This window comes from Branchiostoma floridae, chromosome 5 (assembly GCF_000003815.2).
Source record: "Branchiostoma floridae strain S238N-H82 chromosome 5, Bfl_VNyyK, whole genome shotgun sequence".
Lineage (NCBI taxonomy): Eukaryota > Metazoa > Chordata > Leptocardii > Amphioxiformes > Branchiostomatidae > Branchiostoma > Branchiostoma floridae.
In genome coordinates this window covers 11,708,980-11,727,535 of record NC_049983.1, presented here as the reverse complement: position 1 = coordinate 11,727,535, position 18,556 = coordinate 11,708,980, and the positions used below count along the sequence as shown (strand labels likewise).

The window sequence follows — 18,556 nt, the reverse complement described above, 5'->3', positions numbered from 1 at the left end:
GTCACATTAATTATTAAAGACATGATTGTGCCAGAGTTCATCAGCCCACAGGACAGCTTCACATATGTACAGATGGATACCTTTAGGATCCTTGTACTGTTGCACACAAAAATGGTATTACTGATAATGCAATTATCCAGGGAAAAAAGGTCGCATGTATACATGGTGAGGGCGTTCCTTTATAGGGTTGCTTTACCACTGCTTATGAGTGGTTTGTAAATACGCTATGGCAATGTCAGTGACATAAGAAAAGATGAAATATGCTGATGCTGCCCTGTGCTGTGGTGGTGACAACTATTTTTGTTATCTCTGTTATGCAGTAGCTAGGTGGTAGTACTTTCGCGTGTCTTACGATTTATTGGGTGTGGTCTACTTTGTGTTGAGTCATAATTAAGTTCTGTGAACATCCATTTGTGAAACAGAAGACTTCACAACGACAATGGATAGGTGAAACCACCCCCAGTGAAGTCACCTGGAACTTCTGAATATTTTATGCGGACCATGATAGTAGCAAAGCGTAGTCTTTTTTCTGACGGGCTCTTACCACTCGCTTTTGCTGCAGGCTAGTGTTACGTTTACATTTGGTCTTTTTTGTTTCTGGAAACATACTGATACTGTATCTGAGAACTATTGAAAGTTAAGGTCCCGCTGTGGTAGGGGAAGGGACCATGGATTGGGACGACGGCTTCCGCGGTAGCAACAACCGGCGCCCCATCCGACTCCCTCGCGCGTCAGACCAGGACTCGATAGGCCGTGGGTCCGTGACGTCCAGCTCTCTCCACTTCGGGCCGAAGGAAGGCTTTGTCTGGAGTCCGGGAAACGAGGAAGTAGATCCGATATATGGGGATCCTCGGACTAGGGACCCGGTGGATTCAGGACCGCAGAACCCGCAAGGTTGGCCGGGTAGGCACCCGCCTTCAGCACAAGGGCCGGCTCCTGTTCCAAATACCGTGCCATATCAGGCTCCTGGGCCCACCCCGAGCCAACCAAGGCCGCAGAGTGAGCGTCAACAGCCGGACGACTTGCCGCCGGTAGACTATGAGTCTGTTGATGAAACCAACGCGGCCCCCGAGCCACCTAGGTATGAGAGGGCGATTCGGCCGAAAACAGCATTACGGCGTCCTGGTGCACCACCCTCCGGTCGTCCTTCTAGCAAGTCAGGGGACACACCCAAGAAGAAGGCGCCAGAGAGCATCGCGTCTACCAAGAACGACGACATAGACAACCAGTCTATAGACTCCACGTTCAGCGACATTCCCAACACTGCAAATAATAAACGGGCAAAGATTCTCCAAAACCTTGGCGTTCCCGTGCGAGTGGTGAACGAAGAAAACCTGCCCAATCTGCATCGTCAGGATGGGTCCGACGACGAGAAAGAGGACGAACCAGACGATAAAGAAGAGAACAAGAAGACGAAGGAAGATGAAGACGACAAGAATGATGATAAAGAGCCTCCTTTGGATGATCGAAAGTTCCTCCCGTTAGTTAAAACTGGTGGAGCTGAGCCGCAAACCGATGCTCCCTCGGGAACATACGCAGCTCTGCCCGAGGCAAGCCCGAGCAACATGTCCTCCGCCGGCCTAGACAACCTGCCGCAGCCTGACTATGCAGACCCAAATGATCTCATGCTGAAGCCTTACACCAGCCTCCCGGATAACATTCAGGATACGGACATCAAGGACCCGAAGGGACAGTTCCTGTTCGCCGTGCAGAACGGAGACGTGGAGAAGACCAGGGCGCTGTTGGAACGGAACGCCGTCAGGCACGAGTTCGACATCAACACCAGCGACGACGTAAGTTAGGACAAAACATCCAAACTCAATCCCTATGTCAGTACACTTTCATGAATATGCTGCCTGGCGTTTTTATTTTGTGGACATTAAAAGTTTAACTTCTACAATAATTGTTTGATAACAGCAATTTAAGGAGGGCTATTTCCAGCATAGATATCCTTACTTCGTTTCTGTGTAAAAAGACACAGGATATGTGAGGGCTTAAAGAATCAATCATTTCTATTTCACGCTTCTATTTCATCCCTTCAGCAATTTAGGGACGTCATATTTGGTACTACAGTCAAAACTGGTTTTAACAATTACTCAGTGAGCTGTCGGAAATGGTTACTGGGTACAGGTGGTTGCTCAATACCTGTGTTTTATGTACAATTGAACGGGGCTATTTTAATGTAGCTTGTTACTAGAGGTGGTTGCCTGCGACAGGTGGCTGCCCGACCAGTTTTGCAGTAACAAGTTTCTCCATGTAGCGTTGTTTGCTGTTTTGTCAGGTGGGTCGCACGGCGATAGAGCTGGCGGTGTGTAACCAGCACGAGGATGTGGTGGAGCTGCTGCTGTACTTTAACGTCAACCTGGGCAACTCGCTGCTGTTCGCAGTGGACCGCGGCAACTGTCGTCTGGTGGAGAGGCTCATCCACTACACCAAGAGCACCAACAACACTGTAAGTGACTGAGTGAGTGAATAGTGGATGAGTGCGTGAGAATGTGAGTGAGTGAGAAATAGAATCAACGATGTCTTGTTGCAAGCATATGCAACAAGACCTTGTGAAATGTAATGACGATGTATTGTTTGTATTGTTAGTATTCCAATTGTAAGCTTATGAGGATAATTTTTCCTTTCAAACATGTTTCGTATTAAACCTATTTACAAAAAAGCAACGCGCTTATTTGCATCTGTACGATTGTTGCTATGATTGCAGATCCTATTTGCTTATTGTGGCAGGTTTATAGCATACGCCATACTCAATATATCCACCCGTTTGAACATTGACAAAAGAGCATTGACCCTACGAGGACTTATTTTCACATTAGGTAAATGAATCTAGTTGTCATTGCAACATCATTTATTCATAAGGCGGTTTAACCTTGTGTCAATGACGTGCCGATCTGTAACGTGTCCGTAATGTATATGTATGAAAAGAATTGCATGTCAAAGTTCTCAAAGCATTATCATAATGGAATGGGGCAGGTCAAGGGGGATCCGGGTATACGACAATCATAAGCAGTGGTGTTTGTTGTTATTGTTGTTGCTGTTGTATAGCATACCGACAAACTGCTCATTGCGTAACATATCATATGTACTTTCGTCATCTAATACAGCCTTTCAATAACAAACCAGTTGATTTTTGTACGATACAATCACGATCTCCCCTAAAACGTCTTCCGTTTGTGATCGTGCGACGATCTTAAGACGATGTAATGGAGCATTTCTTTCATTTCGAATAACTTTATTTACATATAAGTACTTTGTCATCCTGGTGGCAGATTGATGCCTGCACTCAAACTACACTCTTGAAGATGGATGTTATCTGCTTGAATAGAAGTGCAGCTTTACGCTTTCTGGTTTAAGTGGCATCTGATCAGCTTGATAACCTTTACTTGTACCTTTGTTCCCGGACAGGGACCTCCCATGTCACCCAAAGACAGCGCCTTCCCACCGGAAGTGACGCCACTCGTCCTGGCAGCGCAGAGAAATGACTACAAGGTCATGCGGCTCCTGCTGTTCCATCACTACACTATAACACCGCCTCCGGTAAGTCTAGTCCATTTCAAACACGTAATCAACCGAATTATCTTCTGGAAATGCGTTATGCCATGGTGACATCAATAATTTTGGATTGAGAGATAAAGTTATTGTCTGTAATTCTTTCCGTGGAAGAAGTCTATGAAAATATGCCGTTATGTCATATCACGCCTAGATACGTATTACGATGTACAAAATAGTATGAAACAGCAGGGTTAGAGCTTAACTTCTGTGCCAGGAATTGCTCAATCGCTGTTATGATACTTACTTGAAGTCAACTAGGCAGTTTTGTCCATGGTGCTGAATTTAGACTGTTATTGTCGATAGCCTTCACTACATGTAAACATTAGAAACTTGAGACCATTTCAATACCTTTATCAATTAAACATATTCAAAACTCGAAAACGATGACGTTTGACCCTATCTAGGCCCTGATTGGCCAGAGAGTCCTGATCCAGACGAGTACGAGGCTGAACATCCTCCGCGCCCTGTGCAGTCCGTACTACATCAGCCTCACCAGCAGCGACCCCTTCCAGACTGCCTTCGGGCTCACTGGGGAGCTGAACGAGGTAAGTAGTCGTGCAATGGTCTGGTGAAAGCAATTACGCTACATGAATCACATTTTTGATACATTACAACCTCCCACACATGGTTGACTCTCGCGGCAACGCTTTACGATAGGAATTGCCGCGAGAGTCAACCCTGTGGGGGAAGGGTGATAGATTAAGATGTTGTTAGTTTTATTTTCATCACTATCAATTAGTAGAAATATAGATGGCCATACTCTTTTGTCACTTAAGTCACCCTTACTCGATTCCCTTTTGATCATGAGTTGCACCATGTGCGTATGGTGACATGGCAATGTTGTAAGCTGCAATAGTCTACACCGTAACACAAAGCTTAAACAGAGGTGGTTGTGTACATAAGGATGTTTGTAGCTGAGATTCAGTTCAGTACGAATATGTTATTATATTGCTTGGTGTCAGCTCCTGGGCTGAACTTTAAGCTGTAGCAAAGAGCCATAATTACAAATAACTTTCAAATTCTGATGGAAAGAAGAACGCAGTTTTTACAACTCTTGTTTTCCAGATGATGGTGATGGACTCGCAGCACGCGCACGAGTACCGCGCGCTGGCGGACCAGTGCGGCGACTTCGCGGCGGACCTGCTGGGCCAGGTACAGGACGTAGACGAGCTGGTGACGGTCATGAGCGGGGAGGACTGGAGCAAGGACAGGGAGGGCGCCAAGGGGCTGTGTATGCAGACCATGCAGCTGGCGGCCTCCAACAACCAGATAAGGGTGAGTGCTTGGTTTCTACGCTTGAACGAGCCATAATCGTTTATTCCACAGTAGCAATCTATTCTTTAAATCACTTTTAAGGAGTTTTCTCAGTGCAAGGCTATTGACTACTTCTAGGCACTTAACTACAAGTTAATTCAGTATTGCACGACTCTTATGTATCACCACAGCCTTATAACATCAATGTTCCCAGAAAGAATCTGTATATCAGAAATAGAATATCTTAAGCCTACTACTAATCATATGTAACGCTTTGTGTAGGCAAACATTGCGGCAAATTAACTTTGTTTATGCCACAAATCTAATCTCTGACACGAAAATGTAGTATGGTGGTGGTAACACTAACAGACTCCAATACTTTTAAAACTACTTTGTAGAACCCAATGCTCGACAAACTCTCAAGATATTTCTTTTAATGCCTGTCTCCTCTCCAACAGTTTGTGAACAAGGACGTGTCCCAGGGTCTTCTCCTGTCCATGTGGGCGGAGAAGGTGAAGTGGTGGAACCGGTCGCCCCTCCTGGCGCAGCTGCTGTTCGGCCTGCTGGTGTCCGCCGTCTGCCCTCTCCTCATCATCGTCTACAGGATGGAGGCCAAGTCTTACGTCGGAGAGTTCATCGCGACTCCCGTTACCAGGTAGGGCCTCCCCGTAGCTACGACGCCATAGCGCTTTGCAACTCTTGACGGGCCAGATATGCATCTTACATGAAAGTGTGCGACAACGTAGTACATGTATTGTATATATATATATATATATATATATATATATATATAATCCTTGTATCTTCTTTTGATACATGTACTATTAAAGATTGAATGAAAGTTTATCTGTAACGGTAGTTGGCATTGTGGAGGTCTACTACTGCCATACTTCAAGAATTTTTATGGTGTATAGATTTTAAATGCTATTTCTGTACACAAAACCGTAGTATACGCTATTTACATACTTGCACTTTGCGTACGAAAATATATTTTGAAATCTCTTCACCTTCAAAGATCCAGTAGCAGACAAAAGGACCATTCCTACTAAATTTAGATATACCCGAACTCTATATAGGATAGTAGTGAAGCATAATTTGCATTATAACCACTTTTAAACTTTCCTTTGTGTAGGTACATCTGTGAGATTGGGTTGAGACTGTGGTTTGTGGTGTTTCTCCTGTTGGCTACCTTTCGTGTGGACAGCAGTGAAGCCACGGTGTTGGACACACTCAACAGACAGTCACGAGCTTCGCCCCCATCTATTGTGGAATGGTTCATTTTGGTTTGGATCGCTGGTAGGTCTACGTTGTATTACTCATGTTTAGATAGACGTAAGTTGAGAGGATTATTAATCACCAAGCTTCCATGTTCTTGCTATCATACATATGAATTAGGTACTTATAATTTCTATCATTGGGCACTTCTTCATAACCTAATTGGCTTGTTCAGTATTTTGTCTTTTGTTTATCAATGACAATGTTTTGGCTACGCCTGAACGGTGGGCGTTTTTGAAATAGCACCGAGGTTGAAAACAGGTTGACAATATTTGACCGTAGTCTTGTCGTCCTACAGGGATGGTGATACAGATGTGCACCAACCTGTGGCGTTACGGCGCTCGGAAGCACCTGGCCAGCGTCTGGGGTGCGGTAGAGATGATCCTCCTGCTCCTGCTCGTCACGATCATAGGTCTGCGGGGCCTGGCGTACGGACGGGTAGGTGTCACGTCTACCGGCACGGAACTGGCTGTGCTATTACTTGCTATCATTGGCTATACCCCCCTCCCAATCCTCTCCAAAACACCCGTTTCATACTCCAATAGGTTAAGCGCATTACGAAAGCTGAGAGAACAATCGGCCAGGCAAACAATGATGAGCCCACCAGAGTTTGGAAAAGTCTCGTTGAAAGACAGTGCACTGAATTAAAAAACTTGTCTTTAATTTAATCTTTGATTTAGTAGAATCGCCTGTGTGTACTAATATCTAGTTCGGTAATCAAAGTAGATGTCAGGACAGACGAAGATCAAGGCCATCGACTTAAATAAGAACGGATAAAGGCAATAGAATAGTCATCTCAACTTCGCTGCAATATTTCCCCCTTCAGTACCAGTTCCTGGACTACGACGCGTTGCCCAGCTGGGAGCGGTTCCGGATCCACTGGGATCCGTTTTCCCCCGCCCTGGTGGCCGAGGCGCTGATGGGCCCCTGCCTCATCCTGTCCGTCATCCGGATGATTCCGTTCGGCATCCTCAACCGTCACATCGGGCCCTTCCTCATGGCTCTAAAGGTTTCATTCTGTCTTGTTCTTTTTACCTAAGAGAAGCATATATTTTTTAACACGTTTCTTCGTCTTCTTCTTCTCCGCAAAATAAAGACGACTGTCACCATGGTTACTGATAAAGTAGCAGACATCCTGTGGTGTACGATTACATTATGTAGCAAGTGGCAGAACAGAGCTTGAGGAGCTGGTCACCATCATATTTATAAATACGTTTGAGCAAAAATAAACAGGCAGTGGTTTGTTAGGCTAAATCATGTCAAGGTAAGCATCGGATATTTGGCGGAAATGTTACCTGTCTATAGCTAGTTTCCATAGATATTTGTGTTTTTATGTATATATTCACATTTTTGTGCCTCACGTAATATACATGTATCCTTGATAGACAATCCTCCAAAGTCGTTCGTGTATCAAATGAAGTCGTATATACCAACTCAAAACGACAAAATAAATTCATCTGTTTCAGGAGTTGGTGAGGAATATCATAATGCTGGGCCTACTTTACTTCTTGATTCTGTTCTCCTTCGCCTGGACCCTGTACTACCTGTACTGGTACTACACCACTGGGCACGAGATCACCTGCACAGAAGGGACCGACTATCACGTGACCGTGAACGAGACTTACGTCAACAGCAGCTTCACCCTGGGGGCCGTGCCCTGTGGTACGCCTCATCCGTTCGGCAGGTAGGCGGCGCTGTTGTAGCTTTTGATCGAAAATGTTCAACCTTAATGGTGTCTACAAATGTACGGAGCCACACTTTTCTGTCAAGAAAATTTTACTACATTTCGTTTTGTCATTCCGCTATGATAAAATTTTTCTTCGCAGAGACAGATATGTTTTCTTGAAATGTATGTCTTTGAACAGCTCAAAAAGTTGTGGCTGGATTTTCATGACTTTGGTATGTGGCTAGGTGTTGGCAAAATGAAGAAATGGTTAGAATTTAGATTATGGTCGGGCCCTGTTGGCTGTACATTGTACTGAAGTAGGGATTCCGGTTTTGATATCTAGATCTTGTGTTCAGGCAGGGTGGACATGATCATGATGTCTTTATTCTAGATAGCTCTTGGGCTCGTAAAGAAGTGGTGTCGGTTTAGGCCCTTATGACTTTATTACGTTCGGGGCCGATTATGTTTACAACTATGAAGGCGGATATATAACTTAATGGTTCGATGGATCTCCATGACTTTTGCTCTGCAGGTTAGCCTTAAGCTCTGTATCAATCTATTTCAAGCATGGAGAACTCTTTGGGGGCCCTGTTCTTCGCTGGGTTCTTCATCATCGACCCCACACCATTGGACCTGACCTTGACCCGGAACGGCACAGTGATTGGCTATGGTTCCCTGATGACGTATGGCACGGGCGTCACCATCTACTACCTGTACATCGTGCTGCAGTGGATCCTGGCGCTCAGCGTCATCGGCGTGCTGGCCGGGTCTTTCCGGAAACCCGAGGTGCTGACCACGACACGATTTGCTATTGATGTATTTCTTATGGAGTTTTAGTCTCTTGATCACATATATAGCATGGGTTGAGTACATTTCATTGGGTACTAGTCTGTATGCGCATGATGATATGGTACGCATGATCATGAAACCTATTTAGTGTCCCCTTATCTGGCAGAAAGAGTATAAAAGGTAACCTTTAAAAAACCCTAAGATATGGTATCATGCACTTGGTACAATCAATTAAGATCCTAAAAAATGAAATCATCATCATGTAACTCAACTTGATCTACTTCAAAGATTATGTGTTTTTTTCTTTCAGAAGGAGGATTGGATTTTCGCCCGCTCCAAGTTCATGTTGCAGTACTTCGGGCGCCAGTGGAACCCTCCCGCTCCCTTCAACCTGGTCCCCACCCCCCGCGGGCTGGCCAGAACTGTCACAGCGTTCCGCTGTTCCAAGTTCAACCCTGTGCCCATGGCCAAGGTGAGACCCCAGCTCGCGTCCTTCTCTTTAAAAGACGTTGCCATTTGAAAAGCTCCATGTCATATTTCTGACTGGTCAATACCACATCAGGGCGTACTAAAACTTGAAAGGGGGAGGCCACGAATGTCACTCAGACTTAAAGGCACCCACGTTGTGCGACGCATGAGGCAGTTAGGGAAGTCCTGTAACGTTACATTCTGTCTACAGAAATTGGCGGTTTGGTTGAGACTTGAGAAGCATTGTCTCATTTGTTACTTCTCGTTACCGATTGGCTGAAGGTATAATTGATTTAACATGCATTGGCATAATACCGGTCATAAGCCTTATACCGGTCGATTAAAAATAGTGGAACTTAAAGAGATCTACACATGCAACAATAGTTATTTCTGAGGTATGCACACTTCAGACATCTAGGTGTCCAATACATAATTTACAAAGCATCGATAACAATGCATTCGAAGACAACAAGGCCAAAAGTTTTCAGGTCATTTTCGGGGCAGGCGAGCTCGTCGTGGGACAAACACACTGTCACGTTCATCGCCAGATTTGTAGATAATAATCACATGTGCTCACGGCACAAGACGAGCATGATTCAACAGCAATCTTGAATTTCTTTTGGTGACCTACAACTCGTGTAAAAGTGTGAGGAACCGTTGCATTATCGCCCGGATCTACGGCTGAATGGGTCAAATTGAACGTACGCCGCCATTTTCCCGCCATTTTTAATGCTACGGCCAGCAGTAAAGTTTTACGTCATAGCGGTTGTGATGGATCAAAATTAAATGAAAATTCTTGTCAGTATACGCCCATTTTCTCATGACTTTTTGTATGCTCATGCAGATTTTTGTTTTGTGCAACTACTAACAGGAAAGAAAGGAACAACAGAGGATGTATAAAGGTACATAGCGGCAGTTAATTGTGCCGTGTTTCGTTCGACCGGTATAGTGCACCCCCTTCCAACCACGCGCCCGTTCTCCGTGCAATTCCGCGGTGTGTTCCAATTACGATATTATGTTTTTAGCAGGGCCAGAGAGACAAAATAATTTACACAGAAGAAGTGGCAAAGGTAAGCTGTAACAGCAACATGTAACTGGAGAAAATGATGCGTTGATCATTTGCCAAATTAGCATTGCTTGAGAAATTGCAGTAAACCGACCGGTATTATGCCAATGGATGTTACACTTAGCCTTGCCACTGGCCACCTGGACGAGCCAGGTGCATGGGGTCAATAACCTCTGCGTCATTTTACCATGTATGGCGAAACATGCGACAATCGGCTACAATGACACTTCGATTGATTATTTTTTCACACCTTCATATTTCCGCACAGATCCCACGACTGAGAGACCACGAGGCACGATACAGGGTATGTCATTGCTGTTCTCTGACAACAACGCAAGCGTATTTTCTTATCTAAATATTTTGCAACTAAGCTGTTTGGGCTCACTAGCCTGTGTGCTTCCCGAAGTTCGTAGACTTTATCACTGGTCTTCCCATAGGTGGCACTCAAGCACTCAAGCAATTCACTGATTTGACCTCACACACCGTAAAGCAGAAATTAGTCTTGACATTGTGTTTAACAGTTAGAAATCCATTGTTTCACTGCGTTGTGTTTTCTTAGTTGGTTGTCCAACGTCTGGTGAAACGCTTCGTCGCGCGGACTGAACCATACGACGGGAACGTAGGGGGCGTCCTGTCCAAGCTGGAACAAGTTCACCGGGTAAGAAATCGTAGTTTTGTACATCTTCAGCGGGTCTATCCTGTACTGATTGCTGATCATCTGTTTACTCTAATCTGTTACAGTAGTGATGGTTACGATTCTGATAAACTATTGGAGTACACTTGAAATTCTAGCAGACGCTTATATGTAACATTCTATCACTAGTGTAATGTCTTTGGTCGAACGTTACTTTGGAAACGATAGGACAGCGCATATTTTGAAATGTATTCATTGATTCATATGCTTCCTTCGCTGATAGTATTTGCTAAAATCTTTCGAACATATTTCACTTGGCAGAAATGTTACGGATTTCTGATATTCAACTGTTCTGTTTCTTTGCCAGTCAACGCGGAGGACAGAGCATGCGCTGCTGAAAGGCTGTTACGGTGGTAACAGACCTACAGTGGTAAACAAGAAACAGAACAACAACAACTATCGCCGAAGCAGCACCAACAACAACAATAGGTTCTATGACATACCAGCGGAGGATTATGATAATTTGGTTCGTCGGAATGGAGATGCTACTGCCATGTAAAATCTGAGAAAGCAGTAAAATTCCAACGTGTATTTGTATAATAGAGAACATGCACTCGATTCTTACGCTATATCAAGTGATATTTCGGCCATGTTCGGCAGCTCCTTCAGTACAAGTCACATTTACGCATGGTTTAGCAAAGCACACCTTGTATGTGTGTGTTTCTTGTGTTCTGAGTATACAAGAAACATCTTTGCCATTTCTGTTGTAAAAAGCATTTTAAGATTGATCTAATAAGACGACAACCAGTTTGAATATTTCGGAGGTGAACATAATCCAAATGACACTCAGCAAGTCTTTTTTAAGGATTACCTGAAACTGATTATGTTGCCAGGTCTATCCATATTAACTTTGGCCTTTTATTGTTTGTTAATTACTTGGTGAATAAAATTAAGTTTACGATTTGGTGATTTACTATTTAATCTCATGATGCAGATAAGACTATATTATCCATTTACTTATATAGTAAATACTATACTGAACATCCATATAATTTATGTGTCATAAAACAATCTAATTGCTACATGTAAAATTATTGTATATATGCTACCATTTTCTGAAAACACAAGAAATACCTCTGCTACAGTTACAATGCTCTTAATCGATAAAAGTATCACAATGTGCGTAGACGTGTAAATCATGGTAGTGTTTTATTGAGCAAGAATATAAAAATTATGTGTACAGCTTGTTCTATATGAGAAAAGCTACATTTTTAAGATATTCTCTAGCTTCAAAATATCTCCATGGTGCGATTGATAAACGCTGTTACGTACATTGAGGACGTCATTTTATTCTGGATGCTACATGTGCCTTCTTGGAAAAATAAACGATCTGTTTTGAATCCGAATGTTATCCGTAGTGCTTATTCCTAGACATCAGGTATAAACCAACCATGAGTACTGAGTACACGAACATACCCCCTCCCTTCCCTGGATCATGCATTCCCATGGATCAAATGAAGCTATTTATCCAGCGGACAAATTTGAAGAGTTTGACGTAGCCGCCGTACTGCATGGGCAAGCCGCAGCCCTCGGGGCTCCCCCAGCTCACCAACCCCTCCAACACCCATCTCTTCTCTTCTCCCTCCCCGGTCTGGAACACGATGGGCCCGCCACTGTCGCCAGCACATGCGTCAACCTGAAAAAATATTGCAGGGGAACATCACTACAATAGTCCAATATGATGATGACATATTATCAGTTGATATAAAATAATACTTGTACTTTTGGGTATATTTTCGTTTGTCAACTTCTGTAGCCAAATTTTTTGTCGTTTTACGTTAATTGCTCTAATTGCTTTCATTGTACCCCTTTCTCTATTGCTTGTTGCTTCTACATTCCGTTTTTCTTTGTTCCATCATACCCTTCCTTCGATTCAACATTTTCCTATATTCAGTTTTATTTTATTACTTCCTCTGTTTCTTTTTTCTTTCATTTTCTTGCTTTCCTCTTCTCCCTGCCACAACCACCCCCCCCCCTTCCAGTGAGATCTAACATGTAAACTGTTGGTAGTTCCTGACCTTTCCTTCCTCGTATCCAGCGCAGAACATGTTCCTGGTAACCGTCAGCCCGATATTCTTCTCGGCGTAGGCTTCCTCACACGTGTCGGAGTCGATGACCGGCACACGGGCGTGCTTCAGCTGTGCCGCCACCTCCCCGGTCTCTGTGGTGCCCCAGCCGATCGCCACTCCCTCCGAGCCGGCTCTCAGGTGTCTCTGTGTGGTCCTGTTCAACACGTGCGGTATGTTAGTTGCTTCATGGGCCTTCGTACCATTTTGATGTTAGCTTTCCCGTCACAAAACGGCATAACTTTCAGGTAAGACACAACCTCGACTCCTCCGCACAAGAGTATCCTCAGTTTTAAATCTGTTGTAACGTTACGACGTACACGTACATGTATGTTACAAGACCTTTCCCAGTATTTCATGATTCTGGACTAGCGAATCACGTGCACGTTTAGCTTTTTAACCGAACACTCATAATCTTCCACCACACACAATATTTTCGTCGTTCAAAGAAAGGACAAACTTCTATCTGTGTATTTAGCGTTCTATCTATGTAGCTAGGACATAGATAGAACCCCCATATGTCCAAACAAACGACTTATCTATTAGCGCCAATAAGGTGAATATAAAGTGACAAGATGGAAAGCTGATATCATATCATGAATAATCGACAAACAACATGAGTACATACTGTCTTGTGGGGAGGCAGACAGGCCGGACCCGGTCCGTCAGGGTGGCTCTCTTAGACAGTCGGAGCAGGGCCACGTCATTGTCCAGCGTGAACGGTTCAAACTGCCGATGGACGTGGATCTCAGCAATCTGAAATGGGAAAGGGCTTTTCATTCTAATCTCCACTTGAAACAAAGAAATAATGTTATTCAGCACCACGGTGTTTGCATACAAGTACTTTACTTGTTGTCTATCATCATTGATGAACACATTAGGAAATATGTCTCTTTTGAATATTTGCATTAGCCACGAGAATATGTCGTTTTGTTCTAGCTTTGCGAATGACCCGCATAACTCGAACTCACCCAACTGGCGAGACATTTTACACCCAATGTTTGTACCATGTACATACGTCTTTGTGATAAGTTATGAATTAGCATAGCTAATTTTCATACCTCAAACTCCTGGACATAGTCGTCGTCCAGCGCCTCGTCGCGGTAGAACTTGCCCAATTTGACCTTGATGTTGTCCAGGTTGATCACAGCGCTACTGTCGGGGAAGGTCACACAGTGCGCAGCCGTGATGATCCACTCGTCATTCAGGACGGCGCCGCCACAGATCTGAGACAGGACGGTAGGATAACATGCTTTGAGTACAGGGAAGGAGGGTCTGGAATGCATTTACTCCAATTCAATGAGCTGCTAAACCTGGCTCAACGGATTACTAGTAGTTAACTTCTAACATATCCACAAAGCTCAAAGCAACCAGGCCGAGGTTCATGATCATGGTCGTATGGATTGTTAATTTTTCCCAACATATTCTATTACGTATAACCATCCCCATTTTAACCATTTAATAGAATCTTTCCCACTGCGTATCGAAAAATAATAAGTGTTGAGCTGACCAGGTAAAAGAAGATGTGCCCTGTTGAGTTCTGCACGTTCCTGAGAATGGCTGCCTGCCACGGCCACTGCCCCTCCGCACTCACGTTACCGTTGAAGATAAACGGAGTCTTGGCGCCAGGACTCTTGCCGCAAACTACGGGGAGACAATGCAGAAACTGTTCAACCAAGGAGTCTACAATGCTTGATTTTAACTTGTAGTTTATACACAGAGATGGGATTTCTGTTTCTTTTCATTATTCACATGTAGTGCAGATATTTTGGGTCCTGATAGGCTATCTGTAAGTTAGACCAATTAGTAATCCTAAACTCACGCATCATCATACGTTTTGATAGGGTTAACGTCACATTTTAAAACTGGGGGCTCGGCCGGACTGTTAGTGGAAACAAAAAATAGAAATGTATTACGTACACATATATACAAATATTGTACACGACTATGCTTTTTTCGTTTTGTGTAGTATGGATGTCTTTTATATGATGCTTTTCGTTCACGAAAGCTGCGTGGCCGGGCCCGGGTTTGGAAATGTGGCGTAAACCAAAAATAAGCACATAGTTTTGTCACTAGCAGGACCATTAGTACCTGGTAAACATGTGGGCTGCCTGCCGCTCCACTGCCCGTGACTCAGGCACGTTCTCTGAGAAGGTCCGGACAGTTTGTAGAACTGGGACTCGCAGCTGTACACCAGGCGGGTGTGGAGTTTGTAGTGACCCGGAGGCAGGTTCCGCGGCTCGGGGTCGCCACCAGCGGCATCGTCACCCGAGCCCTCCGCGGAGGGCTGCGCCGGGGACTCAGCGGGCACGTGACTCAGGGGACGCAGGCCGAAGAAAGTCAGGAGTCGACTGTTAACTCTCCTGTAAAAGGCCAAGAAATAAAATAAACCATTGTTCTACTCTTTTCTGGGGGTTCTGTTTCGCTTGGGTAGTATTCACCAAAGACCTTGCAATTGGTTTCACCCTCTTCACGTTTTCGAAAAAAAGAACTGATACCGTCTGCTATAGAGTCCATTCCAAGACACCACGAGGGTTTTTAGGCGATATTTATAATTAGTCTGAATCATTTTGAGTAAAAGAATATCTGAGCCACAATAACCAGATAATTTTTAAAAAATTGACTAAGAAAATACTCATTTATTTGAATTTCTTTGAATATTTTAGAAACATTTTGAAAGTAACTGTACAAAAATATCTTTATTTAGAATAATTGTGAAACCTCTCTGTGATTATTTCACATTTACAAAAAATTGTAAACCTGGCCAAATGGTAAAATTAGTTTATTGCCCCCATAAAAGTAAGCCCTATTGTTGCATCTGTATATTTTTAGATTTCACTGCTGGGCACTGGTGGATCCTTTGTGGTGGGCCATTGTTGCATGGCACCCAACCATACTTTGCAAGGATGTGTGAATTGCTATCTTCCCAGCCCACCGAACCATTTACAACAAATGGTAGAAAATGGTAAATAATGGTAGAATGCTGTTATCATTATTTAGAAACCATTAGAAGTATCCAATTCCACACCATGAATATTTCCAAAGTTTTATAGGACCAGGGAAATATTTATAAAGTTGAAACAATGTTAAAAATATTTCTGAAGTATCAAATGTCCTAGACATATAATTACAAAACTTTAAAATCAATTCTAAACAATGGCAACAGACATCCGCGTGGTGTCTTGGAATGGACTCTAGATGTATAGAAATGGCACATACCTTCTGGGTGTGCCAGACTGACCCTGTGCAGGTGGTAGAATCTTTCTTATGGCATTCAGAGGGGTTCCAGGATCCTGGCACACTGCGACTGCAATGCAAAATTAAGATGTCCAATGTGCAGAAGATCCAGACCATTAAAGGTGGATCACGTTTAAAGAGTCCGGGTGATATCAACTGATGCACCAGTAGAAGAATGTGTACTTATCTTTCATTTGCGGTAAGCACTGTTCTCAATCTCAACTTTATTCTCCCCATCAAAACTAAATGTTATCAAAATCAAACATACGTAACGTCACAATACTTAGGCTTGTTGTATAGCCATTGAATATGTCATTTACAAACACCACAAGGCAAAAGCTAGTAGTCTTATATACAAATATAACGAGATGACGAGATGAGAGCACACGATCGTACATTTGGTACAGACGGGCTGATGGCCGGTCCAGGTGCCGTTGGACAGACATCTCCTCTCGGCTTGTCCGACGATCCGGCGGGGAGGGCGGCAGCTGAAGACTACCCTTGTCCCGGTCAGGAACGTCGGCGGTTCCGATCCTATCACGCTCCTGTCCGCGTTAGCTACGTCGCCGGGATCGTCACAGGTTGTTGCCATGACTACAAAGAGAAAAAAAAGCAGGGTAAGATCGATCCTGATCGAGAGATGAAAGATTTCGTTTGCAAATAAATCACTGCAATTTGAATGTTTGATGTTATATTGAGACATTTTCTTACGTGTTACTTTTATCTAAAACATTTTTTTACCAAGAGAAAGGTTTGTATTACGAATCAAAAGAAAGGAAAATAACAGACAGATTTATTTCAGTTTTGATGGAAAAACACACATTACGGAGGTAAAATTTCATTCGCCATCGACGGAGATGTACAATTGTGATAGACAAACTCTGGTCCTCCCAATTGATTGAGGAAGTGGTTACCACATAGCTGATGAGATTAACTGGGTGAGAACACTGACCACACTGGGGCAGTTCTCCCGTCCAGTCCCCAGAGGACTGGCATTCCCTCCTCTCGTCCCCAACAAGCTCGTACCCAGGGTTGCATCGATAGACGACAGCAGAGCCCTCCCGCTGTGGCTCTCCTTCCCAGAGTCGTGAGCCATGTGCCGGCATGCCGGGGTCATCACACTGTTTCACTGGTTGGGGAGATACAAAAAATAGTGCATACTCAATGAATAAAGATAACCGTTTTACAAAATCATTGTTTTATTCACAACCAAGGTTTCGGTGACCGTCTGCATCCTTGTTCAGGGCAATTCTGATTGGTTCACATTGTACCGCAGCACAGGTGTCGCTGCTCACAGTTCAGGTGCGGTTTCAAACGTAAAGTGGAAACTCTGGAAACTTTTTTTCAGCCCATTAGCTACCTACATCAAAATTTAGGAAGCTAATCTTCATGGACTGTTAAACCAAGACGTACAAACAACATGAAATATTTACAGACACTGACTACATACAGTTACTAATTTACATTCATATTAGAGTAAATGACGTACCAACCTGATGAAACTATTCACGGAGTGCATACTCATGTTAATATTAATAAAATATCAAATAAATTGTGTTTTGTGCCACACACACCACATACAGGATTTCCAATCATAAAAGCTAACGATAAAGAAAGTTGACTTACTACACCGCGGGGGCTCGCCGCTCCACCGCCCGTCCGACACGCACCACCGCTCCAGGTTACCCGTCGTCCTCTCGTACCCTGGATGACAGCTGTACCTCACAGAGTCTCCCTCAATTGTCCCGGCCACGACCATGTCGGCATTCGAGGCATCTTCAGGCCGACCACAGGAGATCTCTGTACAGCATGAGGGAGAAAGGAAGTTATTCAGGAGACATTGATGTGCGGTGTCCTTGGTACTGAAGGCCTTTCACATGAGGTTTTGTTCATGTGATTTATTCAAACCCAACATGTTGAAAGTTAGAGGCAGCCTGTACTCACTATGACATCCTGTTACGTGCAATTATCCTTGCCGTAAACTCATCATTATTCAAGGCATATTCTTCATACCGTCATTGATTGATACTTGTTTCTCAGATAACGTAGTTACGTAATTACAGCTAGTAGAAGCCGTTCAATTGCATACCGCAGTTCAAGTTTCGTGCAATTATTCGGGTGGTCCAACAAAGCGAGGTTATCCAGCTGCATCGCACCACCATGGGATTTTGGGATTCCGTGGAATTAACAGAAGTGTGCGGTAATCCGTTGTGATTCAACTGTATATGATAAAGAAATAACAGTGACGTACTGCAAACTGGGGCCTGTAAGCTCCATTCTCCATCGCTTTGGCATCTTCTTGTAAGAGACCCGGATGTCAACTCGTGCCCAGGGTTGCATGCGTACGTCACGTCTTCACCCTCGTCTACCTGGTCTCGTCCTCTAGGTGTTTGTATGACAGCACTTGGTGGCAGAGCCGGCAAGGAGCAAACACGCACTAGATAAGCGTTGGAAAATGAGACTTAAAGGCGGAGAAAAATATG

General features: G+C 43.9%; 2 protein-coding genes across 2 annotated transcripts; one reads left to right on the top strand and one right to left on the bottom strand.

Moving 5' to 3' along the window:
- The first annotated feature begins 330 nt into the window (after positions 1–330).
- On the top strand, positions 331–12,110 carry LOC118415864 (short transient receptor potential channel 4-like). The gene is made up of 15 exons (XM_035820718.1): positions 331–1,793; positions 2,282–2,452; positions 3,412–3,543; positions 3,963–4,103; positions 4,624–4,833; positions 5,271–5,467; positions 5,945–6,108; positions 6,386–6,525; positions 6,914–7,096; positions 7,554–7,771; positions 8,320–8,539; positions 8,853–9,014; positions 10,345–10,380; positions 10,636–10,734; positions 11,078–12,110. The coding sequence occupies exons 1-15, from the start codon at positions 669–671 to the stop codon at positions 11,267–11,269; spliced, it is 3,390 nt and encodes a 1,129-aa protein (XP_035676611.1). The 5' UTR covers positions 331–668; the 3' UTR covers positions 11,270–12,110.
- LOC118415865 (clotting factor C-like) lies at positions 11,903–18,535 on the bottom strand. The gene is made up of 11 exons (XM_035820719.1): positions 18,325–18,535; positions 17,700–17,873; positions 17,026–17,202; positions 16,470–16,667; positions 16,056–16,143; positions 14,928–15,199; positions 14,347–14,480; positions 13,898–14,062; positions 13,465–13,592; positions 12,789–12,993; positions 11,903–12,406 (listed from the first exon to the last, which is right to left on the bottom strand). Exons 2-11 carry the CDS (start codon positions 17,830–17,832, stop codon positions 12,221–12,223), a joined length of 1,686 nt encoding a protein of 561 aa, XP_035676612.1. The 5' UTR covers positions 17,833–17,873; positions 18,325–18,535; the 3' UTR covers positions 11,903–12,220.
- Positions 18,536–18,556: the final 21 nt, after the last annotated feature.